This window comes from Pelodiscus sinensis, chromosome 10 (genome assembly GCF_052426305.1).
Source record: "Pelodiscus sinensis isolate ZL-2025 chromosome 10, ASM5242630v1, whole genome shotgun sequence".
In the NCBI taxonomy this organism is placed as follows: domain Eukaryota; kingdom Metazoa; phylum Chordata; order Testudines; family Trionychidae; genus Pelodiscus; species Pelodiscus sinensis.
Genome location: NC_143061.1, coordinates 46,815,009 through 46,840,689, shown reverse-complemented (window position 1 = coordinate 46,840,689; position 25,681 = coordinate 46,815,009). Strand labels below are relative to the sequence as shown.

The 25,681-nt window shown below is 43.6% G+C and overlaps 1 protein-coding gene across 2 annotated transcripts; it reads right to left on the bottom strand.

Annotated features, from left to right (window-relative positions):
• Positions 1–511: 511 nt before the first annotated feature.
• On the bottom strand, positions 512–20,879 carry ADIPOQ (adiponectin, C1Q and collagen domain containing). 2 transcript variants are annotated; one of them, XM_006125187.5, is made up of 3 exons: positions 20,723–20,879; positions 13,839–14,051; positions 512–2,809 (listed from the first exon to the last, which is right to left on the bottom strand). In XM_006125187.5, the coding sequence occupies exons 2-3, from the start codon at positions 14,041–14,043 to the stop codon at positions 2,283–2,285; spliced, it is 732 nt and encodes a 243-aa protein (XP_006125249.1). In that variant the 5' UTR covers positions 14,044–14,051; positions 20,723–20,879; the 3' UTR covers positions 512–2,282. The 2 variants fall into 2 exon arrangements, with proteins under 2 accessions (XP_006125249.1, XP_006125250.1); XM_006125188.5 differs by having other exon boundaries at positions 20,734–20,871.
• Positions 20,880–25,681: the final 4,802 nt, after the last annotated feature.

The window sequence follows — 25,681 nt, the reverse complement described above, 5'->3', positions numbered from 1 at the left end:
CTGCAGAACTGCTACTTAGCCCGTGTATGTTGGGGGGGAAAATGTCCCTTTGTCAACCTCTTCCAAAATACCAATAACATGACAATCAAACAAAAAAAGACATAGTCTTTAGTGACAGAGCCAAATCTTTTTATTTATAAGTTAACTCATTGGCATGTAGAAAATACTGCTATGAAAATTATTTTTTGTGAAAGCAATGATACTACTCTACATTTATAGTAATGTGTCAGTTTAGAAACCATGCAAAACAATCAGCTTATCAAAGCAAAACTGAATTCTTCATCTCCAAATCTAGCTGAAAAACTAATTTTCTTTTAGATAAAATCAAGCATAGCAACATAGAACTAGCCTTGCAGATAAGTGAGCTGATTTCTCTTCTAGTGTGAATCAGTGTTGTTCTATTGATGTTAATGAAGGAATGCTCATTTACACCAGGTGAGAATCTCCTCCATAGATGAGATGGATGTATATGTTTAGAAAGTAAAGGTGATTACTAAATTGTAGGTTCTACTGGGTATTTTACAGAGGAGAAGGCACAGAAGACTAAAGCCTTGTCTACACAACAGGATAGGTCGAATTAAGATTCACAACTTAAGCTACGTTAATTGCATAGCTTAAGTCGAAGTATCTTAACTTGACGTTTGGTGCTGTCCACACTTCAGGAAGTCAAAGGGAGTACACTCTCTTTCATCTTCCTTTACTCCTCATAGAAGCAGAACTACCGGCATTGATGGGAGTACCCTCTCAGTTTGAGTTAGTGTGTCTTCACTAGATTCACTAATTCAAACGCCGGAAGATCAACAGTGACTGTTTTGATCTTATCTGTAGAGTAGATGAATTAACAATTCAATCTTGACCTCCAGTTGAAATTAAAGCTATACAATGCTCTCAAACCAAACACACATTCCAGCATGAATACTGAACTGCTACTTCTTTAAATACTGTGCAGTTTCAATATTTTAATTAGAAATGTGTTTATCTTTAAATACCTGCCCCTCTGCCTGTTGGTGTCTCCCATTCTCCAAATAACTAGTATGTTGTTTGCAGGGAGATGCCATGAATTTAGAACAGCCACAGAAATATGGTCTCCAAAGAAATGAAACTTCTAGTACAATCTACTATTCAAGATGTAGTAACCATGAGTAGTTGTTATGGCTGTTTATGTAGCCTGATAATTGTATGTAATGCTTCACTGATAAATAAAAAGGTACAACACCAGCATTAAAGAGCTTGCCATGGAAATTAAACATAATGTTAGTAGGCAGAGAGGGGTAGCCATGTTAGTCTGGATCTGTAAAAACAACATGGAGTCCTGTGGCACCTTAGAGACAAACAGATTTATTAAGGTATATGCTTTTGTGGGTAAAACCCACTTCATCAGATGAATTGGAGTGGAGTTTAGAGAGTCCTGAATGTGTGTGTGTGTGTACACAACAAAAGAAAGAGGGTACTTGTGGAAATAAGGCTAATCAAGTCAGAGTGGAAATGGCTCATTCACAGCAGTGGATGTGGAAATGTGGATATCAAGAGAGGGGAAATTGCTTTTATGGTGAGTTAACCAGTTAAGATCTTTATTCAGTCCTAAATTGGTACTGAGAAGCTAATTTTCCTTTAGATAAAATCAAACAAGAAACTACAATGAAGATCAGCTGCAGGAATGTTACTAAGATCACTAATCATAGCAACATAGAACTAGCATAGCAGATAAGTGGGCCAGCAACTTAGGACTGAATAAAGATCTAAACTGATTAACTCACTACAAAGACAATTTCCCCTCTTTTGATATCCACATTTCCATATAATCAGTTGTGAATGTGCCCTATGAAACACTGTGTTTGCCAGTAAGTACAGTTTGGAAATAGTGCTTGGGAAAACCTTGAGGGCTCGTCTACACTGGCCCCTTTTCCGGAAGGGGCATGTAAATTTCACCAGTCGTCATAGGGAAATCCGCGGGGGATTTAAATATCCCCCGCGGCATTTAAATAAAAATGTCCGCCGCTTTTTTCCGGCTTTTAAAAAAGCCGGAAAAGAGCGTCTACACTGGCCCCGATCCTCCGGAAAAAGCGCCCTTTTCCGGAGGGTCTTATTCCTACTTTGAAGTAGGAATTTTTATTTAAATGCCGCGGGGGATATTTAAATCCCCCGCGGATTTCCCTACGACGACTGGTGAAATTTACATGCCCCTTCCGGAAAAGGGGCCAGTGTAGACGTAGCCTGAGTGTATCCAAACCGTTTCCTTGACTAATCCTTCCTTCTCCCTCCCCCATGTACTGTCTCACACTTTAATAAAGATCCAGGTCTGGATAAAGGAGGAAACCCATGAACGTAGAATCATTGACATTATCAGCATAGACTCCATTGTTTTCTTCTTCTCCATACACTTGAAGCCAAATTTCTTCTCCAGCACTCAGGTGAAGCAAAACAGACCCAGAAGCTTGGTCAACATTATTTTTCTGGAACTGATCATAGGTGATCAGCACTGCCTTGTCCTTCTTATACAGACTGACTTTCACATCTGTCATATACACAGTGAGGTGGTATGCAAAATAGTACAGGCCTGGGATGCTGCAGCGGAACTTCCCTGTGGTTTCATCGTAGTGATTCTGTTCATTGTAGAAGATCTTTGTGAATCTGATGGGAACTTTGGGGTGAGGGACTCTGCTTGTGAGCCCCACACTGAAAGCAGAACGGTAAACATATGCACCTTCTCCCTTCTCCCCTTTCATCCCTTGGACTCCTGGAAATCCTCTTGGACCTTCAGTCCCAGGATTTCCTCCCTCTCCAATATCCCCTTTGGGGCCTGGCTCACCTATAAAGAAAAATTATTTTGGTTAGTGATCATGTTAGGAATTTCCAGCATTAAACCAAATCAGACTCACTTCAACATATGTGCTAATATAGTAGTTTTGTAGCAGTAGATGAGAAAACAATTAGTCCTTGAGAACAGGGGAAGATGTTGACCACTGACCAGTTGGGTGATTTTTTATAAGCTCACAAATGCCTATGGAAAATAAACAGAGCCATGGGTTTTTTAATCCTTATTCAAAAAATTTCAATAAAAAAAGCTTGGATTTCAATTTATCTCAGAAGGACCCTGCTGGAATTCACACCCATATTTCAAGGGAACAGAGATACTTCAAATCTGATGCTTTGCTTCACTAAGTTGTCTCCTTTGATTATAGCAAATACTGCTACAATAGTCTTTGAGCTCTTTGGGACTATCATTTGCAGCCAGCATGGACATATAGGGCACCCTTTTGGTCCCATCATAACATTTACTTTGAAGCTTTTGCTGTTATAATTTTTGATTGATTGTTTTTACTGATTTTCTTAAAGAAACAGTGAAAAATACAAAAAGGGGAATGACTTACAGCTAGTGTGTTTCCAAACACTCCATGCTTTATGGACTCTCCAATAGAATATGGAATCACACTCTTTTACAAGCTGTCAAGGCTGCAAGACCTGAACAGGCAATACTTCATAGACATAAAATGGGGTAATAGACATAACATGGCAGAGGGAAGTGGAACATGGAGAGGAGTGGAAGGGACCTATGAGTGATTTCAGCATTTTTATACAAAAAGGCTGTAAGCTATTCGTTATTTGGCTGCTAACACAGACAGGTCCAGACACTACTACTCCATGTTCAGTGTAGGGTTAGGGTTAGTAAAATCATATACTTTGTCTAAATGAACCCTAAGATTTGGCTGCTAAAGATGATCATTATTTCAATTTTTGTGACTGCTTTCTTTCAGAGTGGCTTTACTGTTGAAGAGTCCCATTACATATGCATCACAACACTCAAATGTCAGAGGATATGGCTTTTTGCAACCTCTGTTGTGTCCAACATATTTGGACAAACATTTTTGTTGCAGCAAGTGTATTCTGCAATCCACAGAAGCATTTTTAACTTTTTGTAATATGCTGTACCATTGGTATTCTTTTAAGGGCTGTGATAAATCCTCTTCCCATGCTTCCACAAAGAACTCGAGACTAATCGATGAGTGGTCCTGTGGTACCTTACAGACTAACCAAAATATATAGAATTGTGAGCTTTCATGGGCAATACCCACTTCAGACAAATTGGAGTGGAAATACACACACACACACACACACACACACACACCTGCAGAAGAAGTACCTGTCAATTGTAAGACCATGTTAATGGGGCTAATTAGGTGGACTGGATGTGTCCCATACATATCTTTTGATGTGGAAATGTTGATGTTAATGGAAGGAGAAATTAGTTTTATAATGCATCAACGAGTTAATGTCTTTGCTTAACTCCCGGAGAAGAGTGTCAAATTTGTAGATAAATTCCAGTTCTGCAGACTCTCTCTAACTGATTATGAAATTCCTTTGTAGAAGAATGGCTACTTTTAAATCCATTATTGGGTGATCAGGCAGGTTACAATGTCCCCTACAGGTTTATGTGTGCTACCATTTCTGATGTCTGATTTCTGTCCATTTATCCTTTGCCGTAGAGACTGTCCAGTTTGGACAATACACATGGCAGAGGAGCATTGCTGGTGCTTGATGGCATATATCACATTAGAGGATGTGCAGTTGTATGAGCCCTTGATGTTGTGGCTTAAGCGGTTAGGTCAGAACACCACTGGTTATCACCTAAAACCCACACATTAAACCAGTGGTCTCCAACCTTTTTAACCACAAGATCACTTTATGCAATGTAAGATCTACCTCAAACCCAATAACCTTGCCCGACTTTCTTCCCCCACTTCTGTGAAGCCCTGCTCCTGCTCCACCCCTTCTCCAAGGCCTCACCCTGCGAACTCCATCCCCCTTCCTCCCCGAATCTCATTCACTTTAACCAGGCTGAGGTAGGGATTTGGAGTGAAGACTCTGGTCTTGGGCCAAGGGGTTTGGTGTGTGGGAAGGGGGCACCCTGAGGGTATGTCTAGACTACAGAGTTTTGTCAACAGAAGTTTTGTCGACAGATACTGTTGACAAAGCTTCTGTCGACAAAGAGCGTCTACACTACATTCAGTTCTGTCGACAAAGCAAGCTGCTTTGTCGACATGGCAGTGTAGACACAAGGGCAGTTTACATGCAATAACACCTTCTGTCGACAGAACTCTGTCGACAGAAGGCGTTAGGCCTCGTAAAATGAGGTTTACCAGCGTCGACAAAACTGCTGAGTTCTGTCGACATTATGTCGACAGAACTCAGCGATAGTGTAGACGCAGGTATAGTTTTGTCGACAAAAGTGGACTTTTGTCAACAAAACTCTGTAGTCTAGACACACCCTGAAGGTAGAGAGATGGGGTGGCTTCTGGAGTGGCCTAGGGGATAGGGCATTTGTCTGGGAAGTGCAGGGTTGTGGGCTCAATCCTCGCTCACCCTGGGAGCAGCCAGACTGCTAACACAGGCTGCCCAGGGATGGAGCTGGCTCCTGTATTAGAAAGGCAGGATATGGGATCTGCTGAAGGTAGGAAGGTGCAGTGGCCTAGGGGATATGTCATGTGCCTTTGTGCAAGGTGGTGGGCTCAAGTCCCTGCCCTGATAGGCAGCCCAAGTCCCACCCCCACTTGGCCCACCCTGGGAGCAGCCAGATAGCCAACACAGGCTGCCCCAGAGATGGAGCTGGGTCCTCCATTAGGAAGGCAGGATAAGCCACTTCGGAACCCTGAAGGTGGGGTGGGTTCCAAAGTGGCTTAGAGCATTCAGCATTTGTCTGGGGAAACACAGGGTGGTGGGTTCAAGTCCAGCAGTGCCAGTCCAGCCTCCTGGGCCCCCCATCAGTAGCCTCAACACAGGCTGCCTCAGGGATGGGACCAGGCTCCAGCATTAGGAAGGCAGGATAAGGGACCTGCTGAAGGTGGTGTGGGTTGGGTTGAGCTCTGGAGTGGCTTAGAGGATGCAGCATGAACCTGAGGAGGGGAAGGCAGAGTGGTGGGCTCAAGTCCCACTTCACTAACCCAAGGTCCACCCACCTGGGGCACAGACAGCAGCCAACACTGGCTGTCCCATGGATGAGCCTGACTCCTCATTAGGAAGGCAGGATAAGGGACCCACAGGTGGGGTGGGTTCTGGAGTGTCTTAGAGGATAGGGTATCAGCCTGGGGAGTGCAGGGTGGCGGGCTTGAGGCCCACCTTGGAAGCAGCCAGATAGCTGGGAGCAGCAGATCTAAGGCAGGGTCACCTCTGCCCCACCCTGCGATTCTCTTGACAGCAGTGGCTGCATGTGCTGCCCCTCATCTACTGGCACTGACCCCACAGCTTCTGCTGACCACAGTTCTCTGTTACTGATACTGATCAATGGCAGCTGCAGGAGTGGTGTCTGCTGGCAAGGACAGCATGTGGAGACCCCATGCTCAGCCTTTCTCAGGGGTTGCGGGGACATGCCAGCCACCTCCAGGAACACAATTCCCGCAGGGATAATTACTCCAGCCATAGCGGGTTCAGCATTTTAGAACTCCCTCCTCAAAGAATTAAATGTAAGCGTAAGAGAGAAATGAACATTATGAAATGCACAGACCAGTCCAAAAACAAAAATACCCCACTTTGCCAGCAGTAAAAGCAGTAACAGCCCCCCATGTACACGTTGGGTCAGGGGATCAGAGGGAAGGACAATGTGTGTTTGTGAGAATGACAGAGACACACACAGTGTGTGAGAGTGACAGAGATTTGCATTGTCAAGCTCCCTCCACCCACTTCTCTCTATGTAGAGGCAGACTACAGGAGTGGGGGAAGAGGGACACCCTGACATCAAGTGCTCCTCTACTTCTACCTCCCACGCCCTGCACAGCAAGCAGGAGGCTGCCAAGGGGCAGCTCCAAGGCAACTGAAGTACCAGCATTTGACGGCTTCCTGGCCAAGCCAGTCAGGATCTCGTCAGAGGCTCCAAGATCTACTGGTGGATCCTGATGTACTGGTTGGTGACTACGGGATTAGACCCCTCCAGCACATCACTGACAATCTACAACCTATCCTGGAAAATGATCCCTCGCTCTGACAGACCTTGGGAGACAGGTCAGTCCTTGACAGTTTCTCCTGCCATTAGCATCTGCATTTCCATATCAAATGGGACACCTCGAGTCCACTTAATCAGCCTCATTAACATGGGTCTTACAATTGACAAGTACTTCTGCTGTTATATGTATGTCTTGGTTTCTGTTATTTCCACTCCAATTCATCTGATAAAGTAGGTTTTGCCCACGACAGCTCGTGATTCTCTATATTTTGGTTAGTCTCTAAGGGTATGTCTACACTACCCCCTAGTTCGAACTAGGGGGGGTAATGTAGTCATACGGAGTTGCAAATGAAGCCCGGGATTTGAATTTCCCGGGCTTCATTTGCATAAAGCCGGCCGGCGCCATTTTTAAATGCCGGCTAGTTCGGACTGCGTGCCGCGCGGCTACACGCGGCATGAACTAGCTAGTTCGGATTAGGCTTCCTATCCAAACTAGCTGTATGCAGTCCGAACTAGCCGGCATTTAAAAATGGCACTGGCCGGCTTTATGCAAATGAAGCCCGGGAAATTCAAATCCCGGGCTTCATTTGCAACTCCGTATGACTCCGTAGTGTAGACATACCCTAAGGTGCCTTGGGATCACTCATTTTTAAAGTTACAGACTAACACGGCTACCCCTCTCAGACTAATCAAGTTCCTCTTCACTGACAAAGTAAATGTAGTAGACATGGATCTGGGAACTTTTTGGAGCAATTTTAATGTTCCCAGTACTTAGAACAGAAATGGGCGAGAGAGCCTCTGAGGGCGGGATCTGGCCCGCCAAGTGAGTTGATTTGGCCCGCAGATGCCCTGCTGCTCCCCTGACCCCAGGCCAATCAGAGCATCCTCTCCCACCAGGGCAGGGCAGGCAGTGAGAGACTTCACATACTCCCCTGCACCCAGGTCCTGATTGACCTGGCGACGGAAGAGTGTATGAAGCCTCCTCTCACTGCCAGGGGCACAGACAACTAGAAGGAACCACCAGCTGTTCAGAACAGGTAGCATTTCTCTTTGGGAGTTGGGCAAAGACTTCATGTGCTCCCCCACCCACAGGCCAATCAGGGTCTGTGGGCAAGGGAGCACAGAAGTGTCATGGCCCCGCCCCTCTCTGCATGAGGGAAAACTTGGGGCCACTTTAAAAACTTGTGAAGTGCCACCTCTTCTAAAATTATTACCCTCCCCTGATTTAAAATAATAAAATCCTAGGGTTCAAAAAGCCCTCGGGTCACAGAGTCCAACCCCCTGTCCAAAGCAGGATCAACTCCAACTAAATCATCCCAGCCAGGGCTTTGTCAACCTAGGACTTAAAAACCTCTGGGAATGGAGATTCCACCATCTCCCTAGGGAACCCATCCCAGTGCTGCACCACCCTCCTACTGAAGAAATTTTTCCTAATACACACCCTAGACCTTCCCCACTGCAGCTTGAGGCCATTGCTCTTTGTTCTATCATCTGTCACCACTGAGAACAGCCTCTCTCCATCTTCACTGGAACTCCTCTTCAGGAAGTTAAAGGCTGTTATCAGCTCCTCCCTCAATCTTCTCTTCTGTAGACAAAATAAGCCCAAATCATTGTGGTAACCCCCCCCCCCCCCAGAGGACTTTCTCCAATACATCCATATCCTTTCTGAAATGGGGGCCCAGACCTGGATGCAATACTCAAATGTAGCCTCACCAGTGCCAATTAAAGGGTTATAATAATTTCTCTAGATCTGCTGGCAATGCTCCTGCTAATTCAGTCTAATATTCTGTTACCCTTCTTAGCTACAAGTACACACTGTTGAGTCATATCCAGTTTCTCATCCACTGTAATCCCCAGGTCTTTTTCTGCTGACTTGATGCTTAGCCAGTTGGTCCTCAGCCTATAGCAATGCTTTGGATTCTTCTGTCCCAAGCATGGGACCCTGAACTTGTCCTTGTTGAACCTCATCAGATTTCTTTTGGCCCAATCCCCCAATTTGTCTAGATTACTCTGACCCTATTCCTGCCCTCCAGCATATCTACCTCTCCCCCTAGTTTAGTGTCATCTGCAAACTTGCTGAGGGTGCAATCCATCCCCTCATCCAGGTCATTAACAAAGATGTTGAATAAAACCAGCCCTAAAACTGACCCCTGGGGCACTTCACTTGATACCAACTGCCAACCAGACATCGAGCCATTGATCACTACCCATTGAGTCCTACATTCTAGCCAGCTTTCTACCCACCTTACAGTCCATTTATCCAATCCATACTTCTTTAACTTGCTGGCTGGCAAGAATACTGTGGGAGACTGGATCAAAAGCTTTGCTAAAGTCAAAGGTAAATCATGTCCACTGCATTCCTCTTTTCCGCAGAGCCAGTTGACTCATCTTAGAAGGAAATCAGGTTTATCAGGCATCACTTGCTCTTGATTAATCCATGTTGACTATTCCTGATCACTTTCCTCTCTTCCAAGTGCTTTAAAATGGATTCCTTGGGGATCCCCTCCGTGATATTTCTGAGGACTGAGGTGAGGCTGACTGGTCTGTAGTTCCCTGGATCATCCTTCCCTTTTTAAACTATGGGCACTACATTTGCTTTTTCCAATTATCTGGGACCTCCCCCAATCACCACGAGTGGCCAAAGGCTCTGCAATCACATCAGCCAGCTCCCTGAGCACCCTCGGATGCATTAGATCTGTCCCCATGGAATTGGATATGTCTAACTTTTCTAAATAGTTCTTAATCTGTTCTTTCTGCACTGAGATCTACCCACCTCCTTTCCATACTGTGCTGCCTAGTGCAGCAGTCTGGATGCTGACCTTTTCTGTGAAGACAGAGCCAAAAAAAAAGCATTGAGTACTTTGGCTTTCCCCACCTCATCTGTCATTAGATTACCTCCCTTATCCAGGAAAGTTCCCACATCTTCCCTGATCACCCTCTTATTGCTAACATGCCTGTAGATACCTTTCTTGTTACCTTTCACATCCCTTGCCAGCAATTCCATTTGCGCTTTGGCTTTCCTGATTACACCCCGGCATGGTCGAGCAATAGATTTGTAACTCAAGGTCCAGTGTGCTTCAACAGCACCCCTGGGAACTACAAGTTGTGAACTACAAACTGGAATGTTGGGAGAACTTCCTGGTTGCTGCCAGGATGTACACTGTGCCCCAGCAGGGTCTCAGCAGGGACTGTACTGGAAGCAGCACACAGGCTGCATGCAGAGAGGAAGGGCTGCTGAACTGTGGTCCTGTTTTGTGTTCTTTACAGAATAAAGCCTGTTCCTGGTGTTTTTTCTGAGTGGGTCTGGTCTGAGGTGCACACACATAATACACAACGCAGAGCACACGAGTGAGCTAGGCTCCCACAGTTGTGTAGAGAGTCACAAGGCTTCCCCTATGCTGAATAACCTCACACTGGGCTAGCCAACAGGAGAGGATACATATTTATACTCCTCCCTAGTCATCTGTCCAAGGTTCCACATCTTTTAAGCTTCCTTTTTGTGTTTAAGCTTACCAAGGATTTTACTGCTAAGCCAAGCTAGTCACCTACTATATTTGCTTTTCTTCCTGCACATCCAGATGATTTGTTCCTGCACCTTCAATAAGGCTTCTTTAAATACTGTCAGCTCTCCTGGACTCCTTTCCCCTTTATGTTAGCATCCCGGGAGATCCTGCCCATCAGTTCTCTGAGGGAGTCAAAGTCTGCTTTTCTGAAGGCCATGGTTTGTATTTTGCTGCTCTCTTTTCTTCCTTTTGTCAGGATCCTGAAATCTACCATCAATGCTACATAGGTAGCCACCCACATCTGCCTCCCCTACTAATTCCTCCTTGTTTGTGAACTGCAGGTCAAGCTGCTCCCTGGTCAGTTCCCTCAGCACTTCTACCAGGAAGTCGTCCCCAATATTCTCCAAAAACTTCCTGGATTGTCTCCCAACAGATGTCAAGGTGATTAAAGTCCCCCATAAGAATCTGGGCCTGTGATCTGGAACCTTCTTTTAGTTGTCTGAAGAAAGCTTTATCTACCTCATCCATCTGATCTGCTGGTCTATAGCACACACACACCACAACATCATCTCTGTTGCGCCTGCCTCTACATTTAACCCAAAGACTCTCAACAGGCTATTCTCCCTCTGTATACTGGAGCTCTGAGCAATCATATATATAGTGCAACTCCTCCACCTTTTTTTCTCTGCTTGTTCTTCCTGAACAGTTTATACCCTTCCATGACACTGTTCCCGTGATCTGAGTCATCCCACCAAGTCTCCATTATTCCAACCAAATCATAGTTCTTTGTGTCAAGACTTCTAATTCTTCCTCCTTGTTTCCCAGGCTTCTTGCATTCATGTTCAGACACCTTAGATAACTAGTTGATTGCCTTCTCTTCTCAGTACAAATCAGGGGTCCTCCTCTTTTGTGGCACCTTCCTCCTTGTGTTTCTTCCCGGTATCCCACCTCCCCACTTACCTAAGGGCTTAGGTCACCATTCCCTGACAAACCTAGTTTAAAGCCCTCCTCACTAGGTTTGCAACCTGCCCACGAAGATGCTTTTTCCTCTCTTTGTTAGGTGGATTCCATCTCTTTCTAGCAATCCTTGAGCCCAGAAGAGCATCCCATGGTTGAAGAAACCAAAGCCCTCTCTCCAACATCACATGCGCAAACATGCATTTACTTCCAATGTTTGACAATCAAGCTCATTGCTAGCAGTGTGGTTAGTTCCTATGTGGAGAAGCAGGAAGGGGTAGTAGTTCAAAGGTTTGATCAGCTTCAGAAGACTCTCGGCCACATCCTGAATTCTAGCTCCAGGTAAACAGCTTCTGAGCTTCTGAGCAGCCCTAGGTCATCCAGATCAAATTGATACATTAATAAATGTCAGTGTCAAAAGTACACCCACTGCACTGAGGTTGGCAGGTCATAATTTTACTTCAATGTTAAAAAAGGGACAAATCCTCAGCTAGTACTTCCAAATTATAGGATTGTACCCAATTTGCATGCCTGGGTTTTCCCAAATAGGTGCTTTTGCATGGTAGCAAATTTAAACATCTTAGCTAGGATAGCCCTGGCCCTTCGTGCAGTTACTGCTGTAGCTTTTTTTTTTCAGTTGGACAAAAAGTGAAGACTTGTGAGGTAATTGGATTAATTCATACCTGCTCAATTTCCACCCTCATGACTATAAGGCTGTGTCTAGACTGGCCAGTTTTTCCGGAAAATCGGCCGCTTTTCCGGAAAAACTTGCCAGCTGTCTAAACTGGCCGCTTGAATTTCCGCAAAAGCACTGGCTTCTTACTGTAAGAAATCAGTGCTTCTTGCGGAAATACCATGCTGCTCCCGTTCGGGCAAAAGTCCCTTTTGCGCAAAACTTTTGCACAAAAGGGCCAGTGTAGGCAGCTGAGATTTGTTTTGCGCAAAAAAGCCCCGATCGCGAAAATGGCGATCGGAGCTTTTTTGCGCAAAAGCGCGTCTAGATTGGCCAGGGACACTTTTCTGCAAAAAGTGCTTTTGCGGAAAAGCGTCCGTGCCAATCTAAACGCTCTTTTCCGAAAATGCTTTTAACGGAAAACTTTTCCGTTAAAAGCATTTCCGGAAAATCATGCCAGTCTAGACATAGCCTAAGGGTGTGAGCATGCTGCCGCAGGGATGGACTGGGCTCCTGCATTTGGAAAGCAGGATATGGGATACCCTGAAGGCAGGTAGGTGGGGTGGGTTCTGGAGTGGCCATGGGGAGAGGGCAGTCACCTGGGCAGCCCAGAGTGGTGCGCTCCAATCCCGCCCTCACCTTCAGACCACCCTGGGAAAGGCCGGACAGCCCACATGGGCTGCCCCAGGGATGGGCTGGGTGCCTGTATTTGGAAAGCAGGGTAAGGGACCTGAAGATAGGGAGATGGGATGGGCTCTGGAGTGGCCTTGGGGATATGGTGTTCCCCTGGGGAGCAGGCTGCCCCGGGGATGTTCCTTGATTAGGAAGGCAGGATAAGAGGAAGGAGGAAGGGAGGTGGGGTGACCTGTGGAGTGGCCTGGGGATAGCACACTGGCCTGGGCCACACAGAATGGGGGAGAGGACTTGAAGTCCTTTGGGACCCAGGTCACTTTGGGTGAGGCAGGGCTACCCCACGGATGGACCAGGCTCCCCCATTTGGAAAGCAGGATAAGGGGTGCCCTGCAGGCAGGGCAGTGGGATGGGTTCTGGAGTGGCCTAGGGGACAGGGAACTTGCCTGGGTAGTACAGGTTGGTGGATTCAAGCTCCAACCCCACCTCTGAACACCCTGCGAGTAGCCAGACAGCCCACAAGGGCTGCCCCACAGATGGATCTGGCTCCCTCATTAGGAAGGCCAGATAAAGGGTGGGCTGAAGGCAGGGAGGTGGATTGGGTTATGGAGTGGCAGAGGGGATAGCAACCGAGCATAGGGTGGTGGGTTCAAGTCCCTCCCCATGCTGTGGCTGAGCTGCCCTAGGGATGGACCTGGCTGCTGCATTAGGAAGGTGGAGTGGGCTCTGGAGTGTCCTAGGGGATAGTGGTTCAAGTCTGCTCTCTGCCCATCCAGGCAGCTGCTGGGCAGCCAACTCAGGCTGCCTTTGCTTTCCCCCATTAGGAACACCAAATTAGGGATGGGCTGTGGGGTGGTTTCTGGAGTGGCTTAGGGGATAGAGAATTTGCTTGGGCAGTGCAGCAGAGGGTGGTGGGTTCAAATCTCAATTCCCTCTGTCCACGCAAGCCACAAGTGGGCAGCCACCACATGTAATTTACCTCCAAACAGTTGTGAGAACTTTAGACCTGATCAAAAGCCCATGGAAGTCTTCCATCAATCTCCATGAACTTTGCATCCTGTCCCTATTGAGGCTTCCATCCTGCAGAAGTTTAAGACATGTTTGATTGAAATGACATAGAATATTTAGGCCTCACACAGACCTGGCTCTCCATTCTCTCCCTTTTGCCCATCTTTCCCATCCTTTCCATCTCTGCCTGGGACACCGTTGTGGCCTGGGTAGCCAGGTGCTCCTCCCATCCAATTTGCACAAGGCTCTTTCGGTAACTGTGGTTCATCATCTGTTCTTTCAGTGTGATGCAGTTTCACCAGCAGCAACAAGTAAAGGAGGTTTGGCACCAGCTTCATTGTGTTCTCTGCAATGGAAAATCACTCTATTAGCATTTTAGTACAAGGAACCTGAATGTCAAAGTGGTGATGGTCACTGGGCCAGAGAGACAGAGAGGACAAAGAGTTGAATGCATAACCCTTCCCTGGGAAACCTCCATTCTCATTGAGCCTGAGGGTCTGTCTACACTACAGCGTTATTTCAAAATATCTTATTTCGAAATAGTTAATTCGAAATAGCTTATTTCAAAATAACGCGCCTACACACAAAATGCATTTCGAAATACCGTGTCCACACTGAGTGGACACTGATTCAGATTTAAGGCTGGCTGGAACCATTCCTACCCATCCTAGCTAATAAGTATTGATAGACTTAACCTCCATTAATTTATCTAGTTCTTTTTTGAACACTGTTAAAGTACAGGTCTTCGCAACAACCTCTGGCAAGGAGTTCCATAGGTTGACTGTGCGCAGCATGAAGAAAAACTTCCTTTTGTTTGTTTTAAGCCTGATAGCTATTAATTTCATTTGGGGACCCCTAGTTCTTACGTTATGGAACAAGTGAATAATTTTTCCTTATGCACTTTCTCAATACCAGTCATGATTTTATAGACCTCTATCATATTCCCTCTTAATTGTCTCTTTTCCAAGCTGACAAGTCCCAGTCTTTTAAATCTCTGCATACAGCATCCTTTCCAAATCCCTAATCCTTTGTTTTGCCCTTTTCTGAACTGTTTCCAATGCCGATATATCTTTTTTTAGATGAGGCAACCACATCTAAATGCAGTATTCAAGATGTAGGCGTAATATGGATTTATACAGAAGCCACATGATATTTTCAAAGTGAGAAGTGAAGCAAAAAAAACGAAACCAAAACAACCTAACCATACACTCATGCACACACATAAAAATTCCACAAAATGCCTGGTGTTCTTTTTCATATGTTTTATTTAGAATTTTAGTGTGATGGCTGTTTACTTTTCCTTGAAATTGTTACTATTTGTAACTGGCTTTCCAGATTCATATCTGTTAGTTTGGCATGCAGGGAATTCTTTTCAAGAGAAGGCTTTAAAAAGAACTGATCACAGCAGTATGCAGTGCCAAATAGTGATGTGTGTCTCCTCAAGTTCAGAAATTTATTGGCACCTATTTAGAGTCCATAGAATTCTAGCATAGGCAGGTTTTTTAATTTAGCCATAAATTCATCGCTGCTTTGCATTTCTATAAGTTCATGTTGAAAGGCTTCAGATACATTGAGTACTTCTACATTGAATGGATTGGAAAACATTTTTAATTTCAATTCCTTCTATCTTAGGTCTTGAAGTTGGATACAAAATTTGTGAAGGAAACTTTCGCTCTCCCTGCTGTAATCTACTGTTGATGCAGTTTTTTTGTTCCTGAAGTGTTGGGAAATGCACCATGTTGCCCTTTTCCAGCTGCATTCTCCACATCTTTAATTTATTTTCAAGCTGATTAGGCCCTTGCAATTTGATATTGAGCTCTGATAAGTTCTCAGTGATGTCAGCTATGAATCAAGGTCACACAGCCACTTGGGCTGCGTCTATACTGGCATGATTTTGCGGAAATATTTTTAACAGAAAAGTTTTTCCGTTACAAGTATTTCCGCAAAAGAGTGTCTAGATTGGCATGGATGCTTTTGTGCAAAAAGTGCGTTTGTGCAAAAGCATCTGTGCCCAGTATAGATGCACTTTTGCGCAAGAAAGCTCCGATGGCCATTTTAGCCATTGGGCTTTCTTGCGCAAAAAATTAAGGTGCCTGTCTACACTGGCCCTCTTGCGCAAGTATTCTTCCACAAGAGGGCTTATCCCTGAGGGGGAGCGTCAAAGTATTTGCGCAAGAAGCACTGAATTCTTACATTAGAACGTCAGTGTTCTTGCGCAAATTCAAGTGGCCAGTGTAGACAGCTGGCAAGTTTTTGCGCAAAAGCAGCTGCTTTTGTGCAAAATCTTGCCAGTCTAGACGCACCCTTGGAGTTGCTCAGCTGAGCCACAGGCTTTCCCTTCATTTCCATGAAAAGTTTCACTTCATTCCTCAATTCATGAAACCGCTTCAGCATACTCCTTTGGCTCAGCCACCACACTTCACAATAATAAACTATATCACCATATGCTGCTTCAAGATCTTTCAATAGCTTGTAAACTGGCAGCTGTTTAATCCTTTACTTGTAATAAAATTAATACTTGATACTTCTGTTGACATTACCTTGTTTAGTTGCAGAAAGATTCTCTTGATGAATGATGCAATGACACACAATCAACTTATTTGGATCAAGACCAACATGATCCATTTCTTTCTTGACTAAGGCAACTAATCCCTTCTGAGATCCAATGTACCTGGAGCACCATCAGTAGTAAGACCGCTCAGTTTTTTAAATGATAACTGAAGTCTGTGCAGTGCCAATGTAACCTTCTCAAAAATATCTTCACCTCTCACAGTGTCATGCAATGGTGCTTCAGAAACTAAATTCTCTTGAAGCTGAAATCCTGGTGTGATTCCATGCAGGAAAGAGTCAGCTGGGCTGTATTTGTTACGTCATCCAGAGAGTAGAACTCAAAATCAGCTAAAGAATCTTTCAGAGACATTTCAATATCTCGAGCCATATCCTGAATTCAATCTGACACTGTTCTGCAAGATCAGCTTAAACTCTCAAACTACCTTTCTCTGGTGCCAGTAAAGCTGCAGTTGCAACGATTCATTTACAAACTCTCCGTCTGCATGAGGCTGATTCTTTTTGCAATAAGTTCACTCAACATAAAACTTGCTTGGGTAACACAATCGTTCTCCTTTTGGGGTTTTGTTAACATTGTTTGCTGCATATGCAAATTCTTTTTAAGTTCTTTAATTTTGTCCACATGCAGCTGTCCATGATATTCTTCGTATTTGATATGGGGTTTTTGTGCAGTCTATTTAGGTTTAATTTTCTAGTTTAATCTTTCTAGTTTTGCTGACTTTCCAGGTTTAATTTTTTTAAGACAGAAATTGCTTCTCCACAAATCAGGCAAACAGGCTTGCATTTTCACCTTCACAACTAAATAGTCATTAGTCCATTTTTCATTAAAAACATAACACTCTGCATGTATTTTTCTTCTTTTGCTTGAAAAAGCAATCTTCAATTTGAAAAGTGTTGCAAGCAGTCACCTGTGCCATCAACACATATGCAATGAAGAAAGCCAGCATGTGCGGAAAATGCTATTCTAAAAATGTTTTTTAGAAAATGTTGCAGATACCCCAGCCTGAGCAAAGCCTCTGGGGCTAGATGAGCTATGACCACTCCTTCCTCCCTTTTCCTAGCTCCCCATGCTGAGAAGGGCTCTGGAGCTTGTCCAGCTGGCTGCCCCTTCCTCCCTAAAGGCACCCCATGCAGGGAAAGTGTTGGGAGGGAGTTGGGAGGGTTTCCCTGCACTCCCATTTCTGCAAGGGATTCTCCTCCTCCACTTCCCTCAGGTCCCACATGCCTCCTTAACTGTTAAGGAGGCACTGCTGGAAGTCTGGGTTACCAGTCACTGTTCCCTGCTGAAGCCACACCATAGGGAAGGGCTTCTGGGGCTTGCCCAGCTGTATAGCATCATAGAGTCATAGAACACTAGAGATGGAAGGAACCTTGAGAGAGCAACAAGTCCAGCCCCTTGCCCTCATGGCAGGACCAAACACTGTCTAAATAATCCCTGATTGATTTCTATCTAACCTGCTTTTAAATATCTCCAGGGATGGAGATTCCATAACCTCGTTAGGCAATTTATTCCAGTGATTAATCACCTAAGTTTTTCCTAATGTCCAACCTAAACTTTCCATGCTGCAGTTTAAGCCCATTGCTTCTTGTCCTATCATCAGAAGCCAAGAACAATTTCCCCCCTCCTCCCTTTTAGATACTTGAAAACCGCTCTCATGTACCCTCTCAATCTTCTCTTTTCTGAACTAAACTAGCCCAGTTCTTTCAGTCTTCCCTCATAGCTCATGTTCTCTAGACTTTTAATCATTCTTGTTGCTCTTCTCTGGACCTATGTTTCCTGGCACAGAAGTTAAACTGATTGGTCTGTAAGGGTATGTCTACACTACCACCCAAGTTCAAACTAGGGTGGTAATGTAGGCAACTGGAGTTGCAAATGAAGCCCAGGATTTGAATTTCCCGGGCTTCATTTGCATAAAGCCAGGCGCCGCCATTTTTAAATGTCCGCTAGTGCGGACTCCATGCGGCGTGGCTACACGCGGCACGGACTAGGTAGTTCAGACTAGGCTTCCTAGTCCAAACTACCGTTACTCCTCGTTTCAAAGTAGGAATAAGAGATCCTCCGGAAAAGGGCTTATTTTCCGGAGAATCACGTCTAGACTGGCGCTTTTCTCTGGCTTATCCCCAAGCCGGAAAAAAGCGGCAGCCATGTTAATGCAAATGCCGCGGGGGATATTTAAATCCCCGCGGATTTTGCTATTCCGATGTGTCTAATCTGCATCCCTTTTCCGGAAAAGACACAGCCAGGGTGAAGCAGTGGTTTTCTGAGCTGAGTGAAATTGATGCCTGTAAACTCCAGAAAAAATATCTTCAAAGTGAAGACATCTGTTTGGCAAACAGTGGGGTACATAACTGGGCACAGCCTAGCAACGCCTCTTCACTGTACCCTGGTGGTATGAGATAAGCAAAGGGAGTGTTGGTATGATTGTCATTTGAGGAATACATATTCAGTATCCAGCCATGCTCAGAACACATGCATATTCAGTGTGCCAACTAAGTACTTTGCCCTAGCTATCTATAAGTTCTTTAGAGATACTTGTATGGTTTTATTGTCACATATGATGTAATTAAATACAGAAAGACATTAAAAAATTAAATATTTTAAGCAGTATGTTTTGATTATTTTATTGGGGCCATATTCGGTTATCACACATACCCCATGTATCTGACGTATGTGTGTGGTATTAACAATCTGGTCAAATTTTACAGTCCTTGGGACAGATCCACAGCTGGCTTTTATATGCTGATAGTCAGGTCCCCTTTATTGAAATTACACAAAAGTAGAATTCTGAGATCAATTAAATCAAACATCTCTTGAGGAGGCTTCTGATTATATTAAAGGGACAAGAAATCTCTCGGAAGTCCTATATTTTAACTATCCACCACAGAACCCAGTGAATGTTATCTATTTGCCTTGTCGGACAGGCAAATCACAGTGCAGATGACATGCTTGTTGAGTCATGTAGACAGAAGGATAAGTATACAAAAATAAAACAGACAGATTAGAGCTTTAAGTATGCATTGGGCAGCTAGCATAGAGAGTCAACAATATTTTAAACTATTTTTATAGCTACATTTTTTATTTTTCTTCTTTATGATATGAAAAGCAACACTGTGCCATAGTGTTTTAATGAGGATTCATTGCAACTAGATACAAACCTATTCTGTGCTTGACTCTGGTTTGAAATCTTTGGTTCATTACTTTTCAAAGATGTCCATATGTTGCTAATGGCACAAAAACAAATGGGTATAACCTGGCCATGAATACAATTCAGCTAGAAATTAGAAGCAGCCTGTTAAACATGAGAGGTTCTGTAACTGCCTCTTAGTTGGAGTTCTGGGGGCAAACAATCTAATTCTAGTTTGAAAATTGAGTTTGATAAATTTAAGAATGAGATTATGTGATGAGGCTGCCTGCAATAGCATGGACTAGCTTTAATTTGTAAGAGGTTTCTTCCAGTCCTGTGTCCTCTGTTTCTACATCCTATCTTGCACAGCAGAAAATTTTCTAGAATATGTTGAACATTGGGAAATGGTTGTGAAGAAGAACAGAATTTTGCATTAGATACAACACATTTACACTGTCTGCATTTGCATTCCTTTTTTATCCTAGCATTTATTAGCATAATATAAAACCATAAAAAGATATATGCAATTTATTGGTGATTCAGTTTGAAAGGCTTAACTGAATTGGCAACTAATGGATGAGCTAGTTTTAGTAGGTCTCGGTTAATTTTAGTACCTTTTGAAAATATTTAAATTAAAATACATTTATAAAGAGGACTTGTTTATCAACATCAGTCTCATTAATACAAATGATGCCATTATAACATGGTTAAATAAGTATTTTCAAACACTTTGATGAAGCTGTATCAAAACACCTTGTTGCACATAGTATAGAAATAATGTTATGTTGCAATATCAAACTCAAATCTTTTCTTTCAGAGAGGACTCACCAATGAGGATGGTATTATTCATTATTATTATTTATCTGGATTAAAAGCACGGTACTGAACACTGTGCAAGATGAAACTACGTTCACAAGGTCCTTACAAGTCAAAACTCTGCTCCATAAATCTTTACATCTCTGTATGGTAAGTGTGCAGACAGCTCATAATTTTAAGATCATTAGAGCAAAATCAAGCTTTCCACGATTCTTCTAAGAAAAAGGAATTAAATCTAAATGAACTCATTACTGTAAAAATATCGTTATTTTCCCTGTTGTTCCAGATCTGTTTAGCATTAGTTTTTTGATTGTTAACTCAAAGGAGTGTTTTTAAAAGCAAAGATCACTAACTGCCTAAAATAATTTTTTTTAATAATTACTGCGTTTTCCAATAATAACAATATCCAAACTTAGCAATAAATGAAGTTTCCTTAAAATATGAATATCTACATGAATGATTCAGTCCAAAAGAGAAAAAATACAAAGCTTTAAAAAATGAGTCTTACCAGCAGCTTACCAGCAGCTTTCAAGTCCTGGCTGGGTCGTTGCAGTCCCTTTAGAAATGCAGAAGAGAGAACAGTATTTCCACCACATCATTATCTCCAAGGGGCATGTGGAACTGTCAGTTAAGATGCTTTCCTTTCTATTTGCTGTAGAACATGATGATTTAAAGCTTGGTATTTCTCATCAGTTTTCCTGTCGGCAGCTCAATTTTAGGCCATTTTTCTAAATTATATACATGTATTCTAGTTTTCACTAGTATTACTTCATAAATGGTTGTGTAACATTTTTTCCTTTCACTTTTTAACAGAAAAGCCATTCAAACCTTCCGGAATACATATGCTGTGATGTCAAGTGTATTATTTGCAACACCTACCACCACCAAGGGAATGGACTGATGAAAAGAGCAGTTCAGGTTTCTGCAAGAACTTGACAACAAAAAGCTCTCGTTTTAGTTTAATTCTTCTGAACTATTGGGCAACCCAAACCATTATCCATCAGCAGAGTAATCACAGTTCCACTACTTATGGATCAACATATCAATAACTTACTGCCAGCCATAGGAGTACAAATAAGTCTTTGTTCTATGTGGTCTTACTTAAAAGGTGAGAAGTTCAGAAATGTCAAACCAAAGAGGTCTTAGGCTTTCTTCTGTCATCATCAGAATGCAGCCCCAAACTTCCCTAAATGTATATTAGAGACTGATAAAAATGAATGAGGACAAATATTATACAACATGTGCTGTAGGAACAGGATGTAGCTGAATACTGAGGTCCAGGACCTCAAACATTTTTGGGAGCCTAACTTCCACTGGCACCTAAAATTGATGGGAATTAGGCAACTAAATATCTTTCAGGGTCTGGTCTGGAGATCCTACCTAGCTGAGCATGATCAAGGTACTCAATAAGAAATATACAGCTTTGGATCTGAAACCACTTTCACAGGCAGCATAATTGCTGTGCAACTCTAGTAACTGGTGTCACAGTGTTATTGAAGTGACTGTAATGCTATTGAACAAGATATGACCATTAAAGTTAATTGACCAGAAATGCCCCAATCTGAGGTGCTGACTTACCTGGATCATTGAGAGCTTTAATATAAATTCTTGCAGTAAACATTAGTTACATAGAAAGGGGCAGGGACAGGAGGCAGTAAGGTAAAAATATCTGTGGAGGAGAAAGGCAGCAGGATGTAGCCGGGTAGGATTTCAGGCAGCAGCTTTGCAGACAGACACTAGCTTCAGTGATAATGCTGTTCTGAGAAAGTTCATTTTTCAGTGTTTGAAGACAGGGATTTATTTTGTGGCTCTTTACTATTGTCACCTAACTATGATCTTATAGACAAAAACTGAGAGTACACATGTGCCTAATCTTTTCTCTAAATACAGATGCAATCTGGGGAAAATCCAGACCTGAAGTCAATAGAGTTAAGCTGCATACACTAGGTCTGATTTTGGCCCGTGAGTTATATTTTACTTTAATATTTTAACAATGCTAAACTACAACATCTGTTGTGGGAAACCAGGGCATCAGCTATACTGATTGCTGGATGACTTGCAGAACATGCATATTACTGAGGTCTGGGTGAAAGTTTTTGATCCACTCCTGTAGTCCTCACCTAGAGCCACACCTCTTGCCTGCCCATATCAAAGATGATGCATGCCTATGTGGATCGATAGATTGCAGTAGCAGCTGCGGAGCTGCTGAACAGGTGCTTTACAACCTAAGAGGAGGATCCTATCCCACCAATCCAGTACAACTTCTCAGAACAAAGAACCGGGCTCAGCTCTTCTATGGTCATTGATCATCAATCTGCACAGTGCCAAAATCTCTTCCTTTTGTCCAGTGCACCCCACAGATACAGCCATTGGGTGCACTGCCAAAATATAGACCATATCTGCATGAGTATTCTGTGGCCTTCCCTCGCTTGTGCAATCCAATGTCTTTCAATCTCTACATGTCCAAGTGAGCTTTGTGGGGTACATGCGAGAGAGGAGAAGGACTTCAAAGCAAGCTGGCGACTCCATGTTTGAACCCCTCCTTTGGAAAGTCAGTTTGAAAGTTAGGCCTGTTTTCTCTGCCTACAAATCAAACAGTAATAGAGATGTAGCCGTGTTAGTCTGGGCTTGCTGAAACAAAAGACAGGACTATGCAGCACTTTAAAGACTAACAAGATGGTTTATTCAGTGATGAGCTTTCGTGGGCCAGACCCACTTCCTCAGATCAAATTGTGGAAGAAAATTGGCATGACCATATATACCACAGGGATACAGTCAAAAAAAGTGAACACATAGAAAATAGACAAATCAGATTTTAGAACAGAGGGAGGATGGGGGGGAGGTTAATGGGTGATGTCTGTCTGGATCTGTGCAAGTTTTTTCATATGGTTGATGGATTTCCGTTCCAAACGGCTAAATCTCCCCCCCTCCCCCCGCCCCGTGACCCCTTCTGTTCTAAAATCTGATTTGTCTATTTTATATGTGTGCACTTTTTTTTATTGTATCCCTCTGGTATATATGGTCATGCCAATTTTCTTCCACAATTTGATCTGAGGAAGTGGGTCTGGCCCATGAAAGCTCATCACCTAATAAACCATCTTGTTAGTCTTTAAAGTGTTGCACAGTCCTGTCTTTTGTTTTTACAAGTCAAACAGAACATTGAAATGCCAGATTTGGATACCTTGTGAAGTTGTTGGTACTTGAAAAATGGGTCCAACATGTTTACTTGCTGATGTTTCTTTTAAAGAATGGTATTTGGATTTAGCGCTCTGTAAAATACAATGGTGACAATCAAGCTTACTGAAGACATGCAAAAAGCAACATGAATGCTTTGTGTCTGGAGAAACAATCAACAGATCAACCATTCTGCAGCCTTTGACATTTGCAGTTATTTATGTTTTATATATACCTGACTTGCAAATCAGTGCAGGGCTTAACACAGCCAGCTCTTTTTTCATTGGCCAGTAAGTTATATTTGTCTCCACGATGCAAAAGCATTTGAAATGCTCTACATTCTGCCTGGGGACAAGCAAAAATCACACCACCAAATTAGAACTAGTACAGTGGTGTCAAATGTTAAGATTTTATTCAGATGCAGCTGGTGTATGCACCACATCAAGCAGCACAGGAGAGTGGTCCCACAGTAGTAAGGCTATGTCTACACTGCAGAGTTTTTCTGGGGTGCACATCTGTTTTTCTGAAGAAAAAAAATCGTAAAAGCAGACACATTTCATTGGCATCCCTGTAAATCTCGTTCTTAGTATCAGGAAAAAAAATCTTTTTTTTCTCCTGACACTTAAAACAAGGTTTACAGGGCAAGAGATTTTTTTCCTGACATTCGGCCCCGGGTAGATGGGGTCTTCTCTGCCCTATAACTCTGGAGGCCTAAATGCTCTCACAGCCTGCACCCCAGCAGCCATGCATACATTTTAGTGTCTATGCCATGCAACCCATTTGATAAAGGCCAGTACAGTGAGGTTAAGCTAGTTATTGCTAAGAGAGGGGAAAATAAAGATCTCCCTCTCTTTTGAGCTCATGCTGGGTGGGTAAAATTCGGGACTACTGTATAGTACTTAATGAGATATTGGCCTGTTGTGTTCAAGAGACCCATGGGTCCTGAACCTTCTTACAAGTGGTTTAGTGGTGCAACTCCACTAACTTCTTTGAAATAACTCTTGGTTTGGGACCCGTTGAAGATTCAGGGAGAATCTACTGATTGCCAGGCTTTGGATCAGGCCCTTACCTTCAGGAATTAAGAACTAGGATCAAAATATTGATTTTATGTGACTTCATTCCATGACTTATAGTGCTTATACATGTCACGGCTACTCAGTGCCAGGCCATAAGGTTAAATGTCCCTTCACTCCAGATTCTCAGCAATCATATGCCAGAGCCAAGACTATCAGGACTCTACACTAAACTTTACCACGTACTAACTACCTTGCCACAAAACCAAAAACTGCTACAGAACGAACCAGCAGTATTAAGATGCTTAAAATCATAGGCTCTGTCTACACTCGTGGCTTCTTGCAGCAGAAATATGCAAATAGGGCTAAGTGTGGAATATCGCTGAGCCTCATTTGCATACTTAATGAGCCCACCATTTTTGCAGAAGAGGTGCTTGCGCCAGAAGGAGCTGTCTACATTGCCCCTTCTTGCACAAGAAAACCGCTCTTGCGCAATGATTATTTTCAGGAATAACGGCATTGCGCAAGAGGGGTTTTCTTGTGCAAGAAGGGACAGTATAGATAGCTTCTTCTGGTGCAAGAGCCTCTTCTGCAAAAATGGCGGCTCATTAGGTATGCAAATGAGGCTCGGCGATATTCCACACTTAGCCTCATTTGCACATTTCTGCCGCAAGAAGCCGCGAGTGTAGACATAGCCCTAGAGTCAGACTTCACAAACAAAAAGAACCATTAGAGCTGTTAATCTGACCTGTTGTATAACACAGTAAACATGCCTCTCTGGGGCCCAAGTATCCCTGATCACGGTTCATTATTCACAGAGCAGAAGGTTGGGTGTTGAGTCACAGCTTTTCCCAGGGTTGTGGAAGGACAGAGACACTGGAGAAAAAACTCAAGGGATCCTTTCAGGCCCAGTCGAAGAGTGGGAGAGATGAGGGAGCATATCTGGCTTGAACACACCATTGTTAGCTCATTGTTTTAATCTAATCTAATCATAAAATATCAATTTAGGCAGAACTCCCACTGTCATTGCTGAGATGTTTGCCTAGGTGAGGACTCAATAGTACAGTTTGCTGTAGAGCCATGGTCACCAACCAGTAGATCAGGATGTACTGGTAGATCTTGGAGCCTCTGACTGGTTTGGCCAAGAGGCTATCAAGTGCAGCACTTCAGCTGCTCCTCCCCCCATTGCCGTGCATCTCCTGCCCTTTGCCTTGGAGCTGTAACTCCCCCCCTCCCCCGAGCCTCCTGCTCTCTGTGCAGGGGCAGGAGAGGGAGAGGAA

What these genes read in the sequence shown, in the direction of transcription:
- ADIPOQ (XM_006125187.5), bottom strand. Translation starts at nt 14,043, where the DNA reads ATGAAGCTGGTGCCAAACCTCCTTTACTTGTTGCTGCTGGTGAAACTG. An exon ending in GGGAGAGAATGGAGAGCCAG is followed by an intron (nt 2,810 to 13,838) that starts GTCTGTGTGAGG and finishes TTTTCTTTATAG; the next exon opens with GTGAGCCAGGCCCCAAAGGG.